At 38.4% G+C, this 17710-nt stretch overlaps 2 protein-coding genes and 1 pseudogene across 3 annotated transcripts in view; all 3 read left to right on the top strand.

The window, feature by feature from the left end:
* The window catches only part of LOC131783474 (protein KATNIP homolog), a 56968-nt gene extending 46193 nt beyond the window's left edge, over positions 1 to 10775 (top strand). The window contains exons 41-45 of one of the 2 annotated variants that reach the window (XM_066170902.1): positions 9685 to 9763; positions 9864 to 9905; positions 10078 to 10193; positions 10389 to 10458; positions 10554 to 10775. In XM_066170902.1, coding sequence (XP_066026999.1) covers positions 9685 to 9763; positions 9864 to 9905; positions 10078 to 10193; positions 10389 to 10458; positions 10554 to 10609 — 363 coding nt within the window. In that variant the 3' untranslated portion in view covers positions 10610 to 10775. The remainder of the gene's footprint in view (positions 1 to 9684; positions 9764 to 9863; positions 9906 to 10077; positions 10194 to 10388; positions 10459 to 10553) is intronic. The other variant, XM_066170901.1, reaches the window with a different exon arrangement.
* On the top strand, positions 10624 to 14137 carry LOC131783492 (katanin-interacting protein-like). Its single transcript, XM_066171149.1, has 7 exons — positions 10624 to 10688; positions 11204 to 11282; positions 11395 to 11482; positions 11788 to 12038; positions 12428 to 12529; positions 13363 to 13523; positions 14032 to 14137. Exons 1-7 carry the CDS (start codon positions 10624 to 10626, stop codon positions 14135 to 14137), a joined length of 852 nt encoding a protein of 283 aa, XP_066027246.1.
* A 2219-nt stretch (positions 14138 to 16356) lies between these two features.
* LOC136282985 (uncharacterized) lies at positions 16357 to 17418 on the top strand (annotated as a pseudogene).
* Positions 17419 to 17710: the final 292 nt, after the last annotated feature.

Below are 17710 nucleotides of genomic sequence, written 5' to 3'. Positions count from 1 at the left end.
GATTTTTATTTACTCGAGTTATTATATTAAGATCTTTTACTGAATACTTGAATTCATTGGACCATTTGTGCTATGTCTTCATTTCTAAACTCTATTTTCGCTTACTTTATTTAGCATCTAATTACATCAGTAACAATAAAAACTACTTCAATTGCATTTCTCAGAATACAATACAGTAAAATCAAGATAGCACGGTACACTACTCATTAACATCACTTGAATTCTAGGGAACTGAACTATTAAAGTAATTTTAAATTTTGTAAAACATCATACTGAAATTACACTGCCATACTGTTACTCTGGTTACTTTCCTGCAACTTGCACGAGCTAGTAGCCAATCAGATTCTGCGAAATACCCAAGATCAATGAGTGAGTAAGAACTGGTCCATACTTGTATAAATGCAACAGCAAATATTACATGATGTGAATGGACTTACATTCATTTTCAATGAGTGAGTAAGAACTGGTCCATACTTGTATAAATGCAACAGCAAATGTTACATGATGCGAATGGACTTACATTCATCTTCTTCCAATTATTAGGGCTGGACGTCTAACCTAAAAGCCAAAACTGATGAGCTCAAACAGAAAATAGCTACCGAGAAATAGAAAACGATGATTAACTGTTTCGCCTTTCAAGTAATTTTGAACTGATTACTCAAGATAAGGCCAATATTTGTACTTACTGTAATTATTCGATTTAGTGTCAGGGGCACTTATTTACTTTTGGTACATTAGGAAAGGGCGCTTATTCAAACCAGGACACTTAACTTTTTTTTGAGAAAGAGTAGAATATACGGAAAAAGTTTTGATGTTTATTTAAAAAAGATCTATGAGACTGGGAAACAGACTTCTTGTCTTAAGATCCAAAGACAAAAATTACCACCGAAGCAGCAATCGTCACAAAATTTTACGACGAAGTCATTCGTTTGAAGGAACTATGCACCCAATGGACACAATAGTTGAGAGACAGAGAAGTAGACCACTGTTTTTCTAATGAGGCTGCAAGTGAGAAATTAGAGGAAGATAAACCATGCACGCACAGTTGGTCTCGGTGAACATGTAGTCTAGCAATGCTATCACCTGAAATAGAGTAGGGACACCTATTAACAAAATCCAAATTCGAGGGGCGCTTATTGGAACGAGGGCGCTCGATCGAATCATTGCGGTGTGAAATGTTTTCGTTCATTGAGGTGCATTTGTAATAGGCGTCTAAATTTAACTATTTGCACAATGCCTAACCTACAGCGCCAACTCTTTACTACGATTGACTGGATTGGAAAGCTGGTTTACTAAATTAAAACAGCTCTCCTCAACAGGTGTCAACTACCATCGGCACCAGACGAACGATTTATTCGCTACGTTAACATCACAAACAAACCGAACAGGACGATGACTCATTAATTTAGACCACCGATCGTTCTTTTTGCTGGGACTCTTCCTCAACTTGGGCCATCAATTATTCTCTTTGCTGTGACTCTTCCTCAACTTGGTCCACCAATCATTCTGTTTGCTGTGACTGTTCCTTAACTTGGGCCTCCAATTGTTTTATTCGCTGATACTGTTCCTTGACAAGGCTGACCAGTTCTTTAACCTGCAACTGACTGGCGTCGTAGCAATGGAGGGCTAGGTTAAAGTGACGTTCAACTTGGGACCTTGAATGAGAACTGGTGTTTGATCGTGGAAACTAGAAAGATCAAGGTGAATTAAGCTTCTTTTTAAATCGAAGTAACTCTCAAAGTCGTTCTTTGAGGTGCATTTGTAATAGGCGTCTAAATCTAACCATTTGCACAATGCCTAACCTACAGTACCAACTCTTTTCAACGATTGACTCTGAAAAGCTGGTTTACTAACTAAGAATAGCTCTCCTCAATAGGTGTCAACTACCACCGGCACCATACAAACGATTTATTCGCTACATTAACTTCACAAACAAACCGAACAGGACGATGACTTCTGCTCAGGTTATCTAGACCTCATTCATTACTACCAGCAACAGTCTTTCTCACGACTACACTCACCCGCACGATCAGACTACACTATAAGAAGAGTTGATTTGTCCTCTAGAAGTTTAATCTTTTACACATGTTACCCCCCGCGTTCAAACCATTTATTGTATTGCTATGTAAATTAACTCTTTTGAACCACGGTAAGCAACCATAACCTGTGACGCCTTGATCGATAACGGTATCTGATTTTACGTCTTGTAGGCTTTTGCAGGACAACCTTTCTTGTCACAGGCTTATTGCTCGTATTTTTCCTTGCCCCGTAAATATACTACGCATTGTTTGGCATGGTTTACTCAATAAGGGAAATAATGTTTAGGCAATTCCATACCATAGCATCGCATCCTAAGTATCTGTATTCACAGTGGACTTCAGTTTCAGGACATTCATCGCGAATGTGAACCTCGAGCTATAAAAAAGGCAACAAAAAAATTATGAACCATTCTTCGTGAACTGTGAGAATGAACATGCAAGTTTCGGCATGGACAATTGCTCAGCCTTTTGTCTTCCTCAAGACTTCAGTTCTGGGAACACCAGATCGATCTATGATCTCCAACGATATGGCTGGCATGTAAACATATTAAAAATATTTCTGGATAAACCTTAATCTTCATAGCTGAACCTAATATCCCATAGCCCTTTATTGCTAATCCCAGCTTAAAATTCAGATGGTCTTGATATGTTTAATTGGATGGTTGTAGAAATATCTGGACTTCGCCTTAGAGAGACCGACTGAGACACGCTCAAAGTTAGCATGCTGTTTCTGATAGCAGCCTTTATCGCTGCTTATAATCGGTGTAAACAAACCTTTTCTCGTGGAATCTGCCTAGAGTCGCACTTGGTGCACTGAACAGGAAACCTTTGGCAAACTTTTAAATGGTTCTAAAGAACAAAGGAGAACATGCTTGAATATGATGCTGCGTAACACCAGCACGCGCGAACAAGCTGCAGACCGCTTGACTTTCTAGTGACATTGGATCTCAACAACAGCAGATAACTAATCATAATTTTGGATAAAGTTCAAGAGTTTGTCAAACCTTCTCGCGACTCTCTCCTGAAATATACCGAATTTGAAGAAAATTCTCACGAAATTTTAAGCGGAGAAACGACCAAATAAACTTTAAAACACATATCAAACAAATATGTTCTCTTTCTCTGAGAAATGGCCGTGGTTCTTCGGCGGTTTTCGTTATATAAAGGGTTCCTTGCACACTTGAATTTCCCGAGATGCACAAGGCGTAGGAAAATGATAAATTGGTCTTGAGCATTTGCAATGCGATCAATATCACAAAGCCGTTGATTAAATCAGAATTGTTTTTAGCGCTCGAACAGTACTTGATTTAGCTTTGATAGATAGCTTATAACACCTTTTAATCAGCAGTCTTAATGCTCAAAAGTATTAATTAATTTATTAAATAGAAAATAATACATGGGCGCGTGTAGATACGGAATTTATCTTCGAGTGTTCAACTTGATAGCTCACGCGTGAGCGCAATCGTACGAGTGAGATGTCGAATTGAACACGAGAAGAGAAATTTTACATCTACAAGCAACCACGCATTATTTTGTTTATTATATAAACACAATAGCCCTTTGCTGACAATACTTTATTAATGAATGAAAATGAAAGGATCGACAATCCCCGAATAAAAATGTAAAATGCGTTGGCACAAGCAAGATGAAAACATGCGTTGATCACTATAAAACAAACAATGGGCGTAATTTTTCATAAACAAAATTCTCAGTTATTGACTTGGTCCTTACATGACAGATGAAATCTTTCAGGTACACAAAATCGGCCTGTGGCAAATCTTCCAGTTGTCAATTGTCGTTCTCAGCCGCAAGAAATGCTATTACCAAAGCCACTGAATGCGTAACTTTCGATTTTCCTCTACCTATCTATTCGATATGGATTTTTTTGTGTTTTAGCAGCCATGATGCAAAACAATTCCGTTAAACGACGTTAGATTGAGAATGGCGAAAGTTTTGCCGTTCATTCATCAACCTGACCGAGTAGCGCGAAAGGCGAGTGCCGTGTCAGCATCAGACACACATATACCTGTGTTGTTACAGCCTTTCTCAGGGCTGGAAATCCTTGTGTAACACCTTAGTTTATATGATAAAAAGTTTTTGAACGCAGGGAACCTTTGTAGTTATATTGTCACGCATCGCCCTCTTCCTCAAGAGTTTAAAGGGAACAATTACGTGACATCCCAAAGAATGGCTGCGAGGGAAAGGGGACCTCACAACCTAGAGTGAAAGTGTGGCTGGAACATTTTTTTTCTTAGAAGTTCTTATAGAAGAAGACAGTGCAATGTGTAAATATATCAATTACATAAATTGAAGGCTGGCACTACACTGCAAAAGAATTGCAGCGTTGAGAGACCACTGACATATGGAAAGTATCCTTTACTGTGATGCCAACTTAGCAATATAATTGGGTCTAAGTAAATTGATTTAAAGTTCATTGTTAATATGGATGTCTACATACTCGCTTTTGAGGAAGGACGAATAATTGTTGACAATGCTCACAGTTTATCTTCCTCCAAAAACAATGAAATGACTCGTGAACTTTCAGGTCTTTCTTGGTAAACTTCTCTGTACATCCTGAGTTTGAACATTGCACTTCTTTCAACAGACATCCTGACTGGTGTTTCTACAAATTTAAAAGACAGAGTTGTTATTGATACTTTTTGATGGGAAATAAACAATTCCTTAAAGGCCAAATTAAACAAGCCGGCTTAAATTTTAATTGTCGTTAATTATGATCAGCTTTAATTTCCGTGTCATAAATAAGGGGGATCGCCAATTTAATTTCCGCGCCCCTATTACTTAATTCCTTCACTTTATTTCCGAAACAAGTGCGAAACAGCTCACTCTTTTCAATTTTTCTTTTCTTAGCTTTTGAGCATCAAAGTCTAAAAACACTTGTTTGTGTTATCTTAAAAAAATTCTGGTTCTTTGCATATGTCTCCTTAACGTCCCTCATCAACGCCTTTTTCGATTCAACTTCCTTTAGTCGAAAGTTACTCTTTCCTTCCATTTGTGTGAAGCTGAGACGCTTCAAGATCAAGTAAATGACCTTTCTTACTGGAAGCACGAACGTAAATTTCCCCAAATAAGGTAAGCTAAAATGGCAAATTTAGAAGTACTTTTGAACTGAAGTCCGCGTTTGATTTTATTTCATTAGACTGAAATGTTCGAAATGTTAGAGTAGTATAAGTAAACTGATTTTTGTTTATAATAAAGTTCGGATATAACGCGGGCTGTCTTTAGTTGAAAGAGTGTGCTTTATGAGAATGCAGAGCACAGAGCTGAGCAAAAGTTGTCATGCTATCTGCCAAATTGTACTATGTCCGACCTTTTCCGGGATTTCTCTCTAGCTTTTTTTCGTTAATTGAAGGTGAAATTCCGGAACAAGCGAGCCGGGAAGTAGCAACAGAAAAACCAAACAAAAGTTTGTAAACATGCCAGGTGCCGTAATTTACGTTATTATAACGTGAGCAGAGACGAAAATCCGAAAAGAGGAAACGAAAGGACAGTCCGAATTTTTAAGGTTTTCACGCTCAGTTACATTGCAAGCTTACGTACAGTAATAAAAGTCAAACACAGCTAATACTCGTAAAGTATATTAAGTTTCTTGTTCAAAAATAAAACAGAACATACCAGGAATAATGGAAAATGCAGCCAAACTGGCATGACTATTGACAGCTTTAGTTTTATATAGCCAATCCGATCACTTGAACCATTCTAAGAGGGATTCTGATTGGCTTTTTGTAGCGTGCTTTGTGAGAGCAAAGAACATGCTGACGACACTGTTGTTCGCTTTGGAGATAAAGTTTGTTTTGAAAATCGAGAGCAATGTGTAGAGAATTTAACGGATTCTTTATTATAAAACAAGTTATTATAAATATATGAAAATCATACATGTGCACTGCAGTTAAAGAAACGAATATAGAATCGAGCCTCGCAGTTATGAACACTACTGAACTAGTATTTGAAATAAGGTCCGAAAAAAATTCAGGCCCGTACGGGATTTGAACCCATGACCCCTGCCAAACCGGTGCAGTGCTCTAGAAACTGAGCTAACAAGCCAACTGGGAGCTGGTCATTATGTTGGATCCAAATAAACCTTCCAAGTGGTGAATAATGGCTGTAAATATATGAAAATCATATATGCGCACTGCGGTTAAAGAAACGAATATAGAATTGATCCTCGCAGTTATGAATACTACTGAACTTGTAGTTGAAATAGGGCCTGAAAAAAAAAAGTCGAATTTTTCGGTCCTTCACGATCGAAAGAAAAGACTCGTCGTACCTTACTCCTTTTGCTTTGTTTAAGCTTATCTTCTGAACAAAAAATAACGTTTAGTTTGAATTAAGTTGATATGATTATGCTACGCATTTAAAGAGTACACCTTGAGCTTCTTTTTTTATAGTCCAAACTCCCCAGCATTCTACAACGGCCACTATTCCCAGTCCCCAGGAGTTTTGGCGCCACCCACCTCAAACTTCCTGTTTCGGTTTCATTCCCGTCGATAGCCAAACTATCATGGCGGCGAGCCCACACGTACCAGAACGTGGCGGATATAACTACGAGTTCACGGGCAATGTTCCTGATAACTATGAATGTCTTGAGTGCTCTTTACCAATGAGGGATCCAGTTCAGATTGTAGGATGTGGACACAGACTCTGCAACATTTGTATGGAATCACTCTTGCTGTAATGTCGAATGCGATTTTGCATGTAGTCATAGCACGGGCATTTTACACTGTATAACAACTATATCTGGAACAAAAAATATACTGTAATCGATCCATATCCTAAATATAGCATCTTCAGCTCATGCGAGAGTTATAAGGATTCGGAGCTCGAGGTTAACCACTTTTTATTGTGTTTCATTGAAAGAGCTATGTTCTGAATTTGAATATTTTATTTCCCACTCAATTTCCATTACTGTACTTATTCAATTCTATTCATGCCTCCACAACTGTGATTTCCTTTCACAATAAAGGATTTATCTTTGAAAAACATTTCTTTTTTCTATTTCTTCACTGACTGTCTGCAGACGCCCTTCGCCATTGTGTCCAGTAGATAAGGAACCACTGTCACGTGACAAGGTAAAAGTTTCTATGGAAACAGGTCACGCAACCACGTGTAATATTTGGGGAGATAGTCAGGTAGCCTGAACAAAATCTCGTTTTCTCATGTCTGTCCTTTTATCTGTCGCATTGCTGCGATTATTTGTTCCGCGATTGATTTTTTACTTAAAAATCGAGATAAAAGATTGAAATCGCTAAATATTTTCGCACGTGTGCAAATAGGCATGCGGATCAATTTCAAAGTGAATTATGCAAATTTGTCCGTGTGTAATTGCGTAGCGTTATGATGAAAATTCTGAAAGTACTACGATTTGACGCAAAATCTTCTATTAAACAATACTTTTTGAACACATTGTCGGTCAAACGTAATATTTACCGGGAAGTGGAGTGGTCAAATTGTCGCTAGGCCCTGCTTGAAGTCTGAAAGTTCGGTTTTCGGTTTACGGCCACAATTCGGATCGCTTTAGAGAATCGTAGTCTCGTTGACTCGAGAGTTTATTCTGTCACCTTTAAGACCTTGACGTCCATTATTTTCCAAACATAGTATTCTGTAGCATTGCTACATTATATTCTGAATTACTTCTCGCGCGGCCAAAACAAAAGTGCACACTGATTGGCCAAAGATGAGCGCCTGTTCGTAGGCAAGAATATCCATGATCCCGGATATTACTGTTAGAGTTGCTGGGCACAGACAAAAGTCGTCTGAAGTGGAGAGTATTCAGTCTACTAGTGCGTTATAATCTGGCATCATCAAGGAGAAATAGCACGGTATTGTGTGCTCTTCGTTTGTGTTAGACAACTATTTGTGTGTTTTACAGTGAAGACTTGTTCAGCTTTGTCTATTTCGTGTGACAGAAGTGCGAAACAAGACATAAACACAGATCTGTCTATGATTACGCTGTCTGTGACTAAGTTACAACGACCCCGATTTGTTCTTTATGGTTTGTTGCATCCTTCTATCTCCTCTTTCAAGGCAATTTTTGTTTTAAAACACTTACCCTCTCAGCAATTCAGATTCATAGATTAACCAATCGCGATCTGGTCACTGACAAACTTTCCTGTTTTAAACAGTTCAGTCATGTTTACTTTTAGTTCCTGTAAGCTCCCTTTAATATTTACCTTTTGTCGGATTGGCCGTTGAGATAACTTTGATTTATATTTTACGACTATTGATCGAGAAGTGCCCAATTGATTACACCTCTGGAAGTAAATGATCTTTTTTTGTGACCGTGAGTGCGTTCCTTTAAACTGCAGAGCTAGTGATGTCCTTGGAGCTGATTATACCTTTGGCGACGTAAGTAAACAACTAGCTGGTATAAAAACCAACTAATTTAAAAGTTTTATCATTTTTAATTTCTTGTAGTGGTTTTATTTCAACGGTTATATAATTTTGATATTGGAAAATACAAAAAGCCATCTTACTACCAAAGCATTGTTGGCAAAGCTAATCATTTGGGAAGGCAAGCTTTTCAGTTGCGTTGAGTTGCTCGAATAAAGTAACTCTTCCAGCAGTTTCTTGAGTTACCAATGATAATAATAATAATAATAGGCCATTTATAATGCGCAAATTCCATACATGTTCAAATGCGCATGACAAGATTAAAAACGAAATAAAAAGGCTAAAAAGCTAAAATTACAATTAAGAGTAAACTTACAATAATTTAAAAAGCTAAAATTACTATTAAAAGTAAACTCACAATAATAGAAACAACTATGATAACAATGCATGACGGAAAAGGTGACTTTTTAGCTTGGCTTTAAAAATACTAACTATGCTGGCACTTCTTATGTCAAATGGCAACACATTCCACAGTTTCAAGTTCACGACGCTGTCTCCCCCGAGAGAGCTACCAACATGAAGCCTTTCATCACAGTCCTAAGAAACATACATGCCTCCCCTTACACTTATAATTTACTCGTGAAATTGTATTCTCAGACAAAATATCACACAAGGTACAAAAATGCTAAGTATTACTTTTCAGTAGACGTACTACCCTCCTCCTAAACTTCAGGTAGTTGTGTTCTGTAATTTCTCTCTGTGCCTTTTAACAGACAGTTATGTTCACGATGGACGAAGACATACAAGAAGCCATGGCTCAGTATGATCCGACGTATGAGGGAGACGAGGAGGACGAAGACGAATTACTAGGGAGCTGTTACTTTGAACAGCCGTCCACTGCTGATCAGGCAAAGGAAGGGGTTAGACATGCACTATTGATTAGATCTGTTGTCATGTAGTCCGATGTGTTGAGCTCCCCACGTCTGTTTGCGGGCAAAAAAAAATTCCTCCAGAAAGAAGCCTTACGTATGAACGATATAGTTATTTTCACGTTTGTGGCTTCTTGATTATATAAAAAGGGCTGCGCTTACAATTAAAGAAATTGTTTAGGTGCAGAGATGTTGTATCTTTTTTTATCAGTCGCGATAAAATAATGATGTTCACCACCCCATTCCCCTGTATAAAAATTTATCGTTGGAATATAAGATATAAGTCCTCTACCTCACTTACTTTGCTGATGCACTTTGAACTGAAACGGCTGTTTATATTAATCTCTGTGTTTCTCTGTTTCTGAAAGACAAGTGGAGATCGACCGCTTACGTCGGCCAAACAGCATACAAAGAAATCAGAACCCGCTTCAGAACTTATTTCTGGAGGTTAGTCGTCTCATAACTTTTTATAGATTGTCTGCAACTTTGGTTAATCCAAAACGTACTTCTTTGAAGTGATTCCTCTTCTAATTTTCTGAATTAACAGAAGATATACCAGACAGTTCTGCTGACTTCCTAGAGGGTCGAGGTATGTTTTAAAGTATAGTTAAACTGCTAGGAGTCTGTTTTTCTTTAGTTATGTACACACACGGTACGAAACAGATCGACATGACAGGGTGTCTAGACCCAGCACTTTCCCGTTGAAACGTCAGTTAAACGTAAAAATCACTTGGGTGTTATTTCTGTTTTAGTTTGATTAGTTCTTCAGTTCAATTTTGTCTCGACATGGGGAGATCCGTACCACATGGGACTCACTGGAATCGAACTTCTGGGACCTAATCAAGAATCCATTCCTCTTTCATACAGCATGTTGAAGGTAAGATACGATGCATTGTAAAGCAAGAGAAAGAACTGAAGGAGTAGAAGAATATAACAAGCTTCTTAGTACTTGAGACATTGAAAAGACTGAGTGTTGGGAAGTCAAGTGTCTCTCTATACCAAGTTTTTTATTTAATCTCATGAAGTCTGTGATTGCTATTTTGTAACTTTATTTCACCGTTATTGTTCACAGGCCAAACAAGTTCACGTTAAGCTCGATGATAGGAATATTTCACCACCTGAAGGATTTCTTTTGAGAAAAGGTGAACCGATTGTCTAATACGGAACACATTTCCCCAATATTTATGGACGTTCTTTCGTATAACATCTTTATATTTTAATTACATTTATTTTTCAGGGCCGGATAATATGCATTTAATTTTTCGATCATGGGTAGGATGTTTTCTTTATTAAAACGACAAGAGGATATGCAGTGCATGGTACTTCGACCAAGGACGTGGAACGCAGGTGCAGTTATAGTTTCTTTGCCACAGTAAAAGAATCTGCTTTTTTAACGGTGTAAAAGTAACGAGGCGTAATGCATTGTTAAGTGTCTTTTGTTTCCGACGTTTACTGTTTGATGGTCTGTTGTTGTAGCTGTTTTCATACCGTGCGCAGTAAATGGTTGTTTTTCACCTTCGTCATTCCTCCTGATTTAGTTGAAATGATGCCACTGTTATCTTTAGAAATGTTATGTAGTTAAAGGATGTATTAACAACCGACGCCAAAGCTTACCTACAGTGACCTCATACTCTTTCGAAAGATCGATTACTGTTCGTTATATGCACCGAAGGTTTCACCCAAACTGAAACTTATCGACGCCAAAGCTTATCTGCAGTGACCTCATGCTCTTTTGAACGATCGATAACTATTCATTATATGCACCGAATTTTTAACCCAAACTAAAACTTATCGAAGCAAGATAAGCGGGATACGCAGCGAAGCGTTGTTATTTACGTTCAATGTGTTTCCTATTTTGTGATCTTACTCTGACTTATTCTGTTTTAGACCTGAAAGCAAGGTGAATTTGAAAAAGTTTATGCCAGACTATGAACCAACGTTAATGCCTTGTGGCTTTATCCTTCTAGTACATAGACTGATGAAACAATAAGTATTTCAAAACAATAGATTGACAATTTTTTCCGCTAACTTAAGAAAACTTGTTTGTCAGTATAATGGCATTTTCTCTATATCATTAGCTTCAAAGCAGGAGACTTTTTGTCAGTAACATTACGATTTCCAATAGTGTCTTGCTTTGCGCGGTTTTGTTTCAACCAGTTCGTTCAGGTAAATTTGAGACAAATTTGCTCTTATCTTCCACAAACCGAAACATCTTCGAAATGTTTCAATGCTCAACTATTAGGTAAATCAACTATTCCTTATTTAAGTACAGTTTTTACTGTTCAGTTTTCTGAAAGTGCAACAATAACGGAAACGTTTTAATATCATACGCCACTTCGCTACCCCTTCCCAGTAATAACTGAGTTAGTGAACATGGACCTTTTTTTCGGGTAAAACACAATTTTGTCTCAATATTAAGAGGACAAAATAGATTACTGCCTGTGAATTACTTCTCCTTCACTTGTTACCAGTCGTATTTCAGTTTCAACTGTTTTCCACTTGGGGTGATCCTTACTACGTCGGTCTTAACGGCCTTGAATTTTACGATGAAAATGGCTACAGACTACGCCTTACGGAAAACAACATAACCGCACATCCTCACAGTGTGAACGTTTTACCAGGAGTAGTAGATGATATAATAACTCCTGACAAGTTGATAGACGGTGTGAATGACACTTACGATGGACGACACATGTGGTTAGTTCCTATCTTACCGGGATTGGTGAGGACCGTTTGTATTATTTGTTAAGTGTCACACACTTAAGAGCAATGGGCAGATGAGAACTCCCGAAGTAGATACATGGATGTAACCGGACTTCGGTGCGTGAAATCCTGAGAGGCAAAGTCGCAAACTGGCTTTATTATTGCGTCTCATTATAAAGAACGTGGCACAAGTTTCTATTTATGGAACGAACGAAAGCCAAATAAATGCAGTTAAGAAATGTTTACGACAGCTTACTGAATAATGTTTAGTAAAGGATTCCGAAACGATACTCAACTAGGAAAAAAACTTGTTAAGAAAATACGATACCTATAGTGATGATTATCTGACACCATGTGTGTATATTCTACACGTAGCTTTTAAAAAGTTTTCTTATCTTCGTTTTTTAGATCAATTTGATTTATGTGGTGTTTGATGAGCCCGTGACAGTTTCCATGGTAAAAGTTTGGAATTACAGCAAAACGCCGATCCGGGGAGTTCAGCAGTTTTGGGTAAGACTTATAATCACACTGTTAGAATATGAGTATCATTCCAATTATACCATAGGCCGATACAAAGCGGTCATGGTTTCACATTTGTTTTCTCTAGTCGCGAATTTGCCTTCTGGTATTTTTCAAGTTCCAGCCGTTCGCTGGTATGCATTACCAAGGAATGACAGTAACGGCGAAATGCATAGCTTAAGTTGCATTTGCTCAGAAATTTTGACCAAGGAAGAATACTGGCACAAGTTTGGTCATTTGTACCAGCTCTGGATTTTTCAGGGTTCCGAGGGTCGTGGGAGAGCCTGGGAAAGTCAAGAATTTCCGTTTTCTTACTTTAAGATCCGAAAATGTATGAATGAGACGTGGGTGATAGAAAGTCATGGAAATGGAATAAAATGTGGTGAGAAGGGAACAAAATACCGGGTAATGGAAATCATTAAAAATGTAACGGGTCAAGTCATAGAATTTTATAAACTCCGAAGAATATGAATACCCCGTTTTTGTGCACACTGTTTCAGTTTTGGGAAATACTATTCGCCTGGTCGTACGTGGCTAGGAATCTTAAAATCCCTGTCATATCTGCTTGATCTAAATTTGTTTTTGTTGTTGTTTTGTTAGCTGATAGTGGATGACTTGTTAGTGAATCATGGTATCCTATCAGAAGTCCCGGCTGTAACCAAAGGAATTCTTGATCTGAATTTGTTGTTGTTGTTGTTTTGTTGTAGTTGTTTTGTTAGCTGTCAGTGGATGACTTGTTAGTGAATCATGGTATCCTACCATAAGTCCCGGCTGTAACCAAAAGAATTCTTCATCTGAATTTGTTGTTGTTGTTGTTTTGTTAGCTGCTAGTGGATGACTTGTTAGTGTATCATGGTATCCTACCACAAGTCCCGGCTGTAACCAAAGGAATTCTCCCCAACATGGACATGCCTACTCCACACCACATGATACTGTTCACTGATCACGAACAGATCGCTCTTGTGGAACGCAAAAATGTTCTCAGGTGAGCCAGGTGAAACCTGTTAGTGACCAGCGGTGTACATGAAATAAAGACTACAGTTGGTATTATTCCCGTTGCAGAACTTGTCAGGATGGTGAAAATGTTAACTGTCCTCAGTACCGTTTTAGGTGCTTGTTTTGACACTATAAGCACATAGAACTGTACTTGTGTCTCTACTTTCTCGTTCCCAACAACAGAAACATTGATTAAATACTGGGAAGATTTAATGGTGTATTTGTGAAAGGAAATTAGTTTAGCAAAAAACGCCCAACGAAACAAAAAATGTAAAATAAAGGTAAATATGGGCAATTTGAAGGCCAAGGGCGCACGCTTTGTCGCAAGAAATCAAATTCAACGTAACTTTCATTTTCTTTCAGAGAACAGAAGCGTTTATTGTAGTTGCAACGGTGTCAAGTAGTTATTAATGTGCGAAGTACTTGTCTCTGTCAAGCACTTTATGAGCTAAATCTTGAAAAGTCTCGCGACCGTTATTTGTCTGGTTTTATTTTAGCAACAAAGGAGGTGAAAAAGATGTCCAGCTGACAAATGATAAAAGAATTGTGTCTCACTATAGTGATCCAAAGTCAGCCGGCAAAGTCGCCGATCCTGGTACGTAACAGAGACATGTAGACTGAAATAAAAAAGATGATAAATTCAATATGGGAAAACTTCCATTTCTAATTTAGAGCCAAGATAATACAGGTTAGCTCCAAAAAGGTTCTCACTTGGATGTGGTCCTTTCATTATTTATATAAACTCTGTCCTCGAAAAAACCCTCTCTAGATCATCAGAGTTCTCTTGAGGTGCCTAATTTTGAATTGCGCTTGAATAAGCTTTACCTGACTCTTTGGTATAGATATTTTCTCCAATGGTTCTAACAGAATTTAAATGCCTGTTTTGTAAAATTTAAATGTGCCTTGTAAATCGGCACTGTTCCCTTTACATCTTCCTTCATATGCAGTAGCTGACAGCTGTCTTGCTTTATTTTCAACTCTGCGACCTATGACAAGTGTTCCAGCTCTAGAAAAGAAAAGATAGACACAGCTACGTGTTTCCACTCATAACAACAGTAGCTTGAATTCGTGACAAAACTCCTGTTACACTTCCACCAGGCCAGAAATACACATAAAGGTAAGTCGAGCATTAGATTTTCGAGATCGCTTTTAAAAATCGAGTTAGCAAAGCGCGCCGAATGTCTGTTAGATCCCGCAGGATCCTCGCTTATGTCCGTATAACACAGGGCATATCTTCGAAAGACTTATGGTTAACCGTCATATTCTTCATCGTTGGGTGTCCACTACAACTGTGTGTAATTAAGGTCACTTGATAGACCTTTCACAGACGTTATAGCTTGCAAAACCTACAAAGGGAATTTTTCCAGCGCAACTACCTGCCTGCGCTATCAGTGCTTTTTTTCTAGAACGAACTTCGTTTCACTTCCAGTCTTTGGATGAGAATCTCCCAGAAAGAGATAGTTGGAATAAGTTATTTCTGAAATTAATATATACATATCTTATTTGCATAGCAATGGTTGCCCTTAATAACCATCGTCGAGAAGATTAATTATCAATGTGCCGTAACTTTTAAATGTACTTGCGAACGGAAAGTGTTGGAGTAGTCGCTCAATTAAGTGGTGAGGGCGATTTGACGTCAAAGCAAGGATAAATAAAAATAACTGCTCCTTCTCCTTCAAGCGTCTGTGCCTTCGTAAACTCCTCTATAGCTCTTACCTAGCAGAAGCTAAGGTTAGATTATAGAATATTTTCAAATATCCTACAAATATCCTTTCCCTTTTCTTCCCCTACCCCTGAGACATGACCCTTTGCCAGAGCGTAGTTCATTCCTACTTGCCACCCTACTTCCTTTTTGAACTACCTGTGAACACATGATGGCAGTTCTATCCTTACTTTTTTATTTATAACAGCGAATAAGTGAAAACTGCCGTGAGACGATACCCCATTCATTGCTTTCCCAAAATAGCCTACCAGAGGAACGATCTCGCCACCAACGTACTCGCCACCAAGCGAAGTCTTCTCGCCACCAACCACCAATAAAGAGATTAGTCGAGGACAGTAGGATGTTCGGCTGATAAGTCTGTACTCAAACTTTATAAACGTATGTTGTCGAAAGCACGTTCGAAACCGATAAGTTTGTTCGCTTGTCTGTACTCAAACTTTATAAACGTATGTTGTCGAAAGCACGTTCGAAACCGATAAGTTTAGTTTTAATACAACTGCTATCGAGTTTCATTTCATCACTTATTTCTTCCCATGAAGTTTCATTTTCTCTCAAGTAAGTTTTTATTCCTCGCATCGAGTTTTGCAATTTCTCCTCGCTTACGTGCAAAAGACAAACACGATACGTTTCGATGTCAATGAGTTAGGAACGGAACACATCTAACACGTCGCTGAAGGTCATAATTTAAATACAGACAAGCGCACAAACGTATCGGCCGATTTGAATTGTGCTCGTTCGAACATCCTACTCTCCTCGACTACTTTATTCTGGTAGATCTCTTTATTGGTGGTTGGTGGCGAGAAGACTTCGCTTGGTGGCGAGTACGTTGGTGGCGAGATCGTTCCTTGGTGGTGAGTTCGCTGGTGGCGAGTCTGCTTGGTGGCGAGGTGACCGGTAACCGTTGAAAGGGCTTTGGAGATGTGGTCAGATGTAAAGCAGTGTGTGGCTTCTGTGAAACAAGAAAAGGTGCAAACCCCTGAGAATGTCTTTTAGTGTTGTTGCCGCAAGTTGTGGGGATGCCTTATTTGAAGTTAAAGCCAACATTTTCCTGTCAATCGCTAATGAAGTGGCCCATTTTATTAACCGATATCAGAAAGACATGCCAATGTTGCCATTCCTGGCAACAGATATGTTTCAACTCGTCTTCAATCTGTTGGAAAGATTTTTGAAAGAAGAAGCCTTGGCTGAAGTGACATCAACAGCTAAGCTGGTCCAGCTAGATTTAACGAAGTCATCTTTGCACAAAAACACCTTAGATGTTGATATTGGGTTTGTTGCAAACAAACTTCTCCTAGATTTAAAGCGCAAAAAGAAGATCAGTGAGAAGGATTGCTACTCAGTGAGAGCTGATACCAAGACATTTCTCATCGCCCTTGTGAAAAAGCTATTGTTAAAAGCTCCAATAAGGTTTGGTCTGGTAAGGAACTTGGCATGGCTGCATCCCTTGGAAATCTGTTGTGGTCAAGAGAGGTGTTTGGAGCATCTTGGTCGTTGTCTTAGGATTGTTTCGGATGCTCAACAGATTATGCTTTCCAAATGTGATAATATCATCAGGCAAAATTAAGAATTTTTAAGGGAGAGCTCAGCGAACCCTGATTTCCAGTCACTCACTGTTGACAGCATGGTCAATGTTACTGAGTGGGCTGATCTGTGGGAGTTAACCAAAAATCTTCTCCTTCTATCACATGGACAAGCGTCAGTTGAACGAGGATTTTCAATCAACAAAGAAATCTCTGTTGAAAACATGACCGTACAAACGTTGATTTCACAGAGAGTGATTAAAGACCATCTCCTGAATGTTAGAGGGGTTACCAAAGTCTCCTTAACTAAAGAGCTCCTTGTCAGTGCAAATCATGCAAGACAGAGATACCAAGCTCACCTAGATGAAGAGAAAAGAAAGAAAGAGGAGCAGAAAAGAGGAGAGAAAAGGAAAGATACCCTTGAGGAACTGGATAACTTAAAAGAAGTAAAGAAAAGAATGAAAGACTACAACAAGGTTTATGTGTGTTTGTTTACACGTGCCTCAACTCGAGCCGTGCATCTGGAATTGACTCGAGGAATGAATGTACAAGATTTCCCTTTAGCCTTTCGCAAATTCGCCAGCAGACGAGGATTACCGGCTACAATACAATCAGACAACGCGGGGTGGTTATTGGGATAGACTCATACGAAGCAATAGTATTTCAACTATTGTTTCCACATCAGCCTATTTAGTCGTTACAATAGAACCCAGTTCTGGGTTTTTTCCAGTGAATTTGCAATTTTAAAAGCATATGTAAATCGTTTAAGTAATCAAATATGTACTGTTAACATTAGAATGGCAAAATTTTTCATCATAGAGAAAAAAATATTCATTTCGTAAAATAGCAATTCTCCAAAATTACTACTTAACGAAATAAATTTTAATACGGTTTTTGGAAATAAGAAGTGACCAAGATCAGTAATACACCATA

This window comes from Pocillopora verrucosa, chromosome 8, assembly GCF_036669915.1.
Source record: "Pocillopora verrucosa isolate sample1 chromosome 8, ASM3666991v2, whole genome shotgun sequence".
Taxonomy (NCBI): Eukaryota; Metazoa; Cnidaria; class Anthozoa; order Scleractinia; family Pocilloporidae; genus Pocillopora; species Pocillopora verrucosa.
The sequence above is the reverse complement of the archived record's forward strand: the minus strand, read 5'-3'. Positions and strand labels throughout refer to the sequence as shown.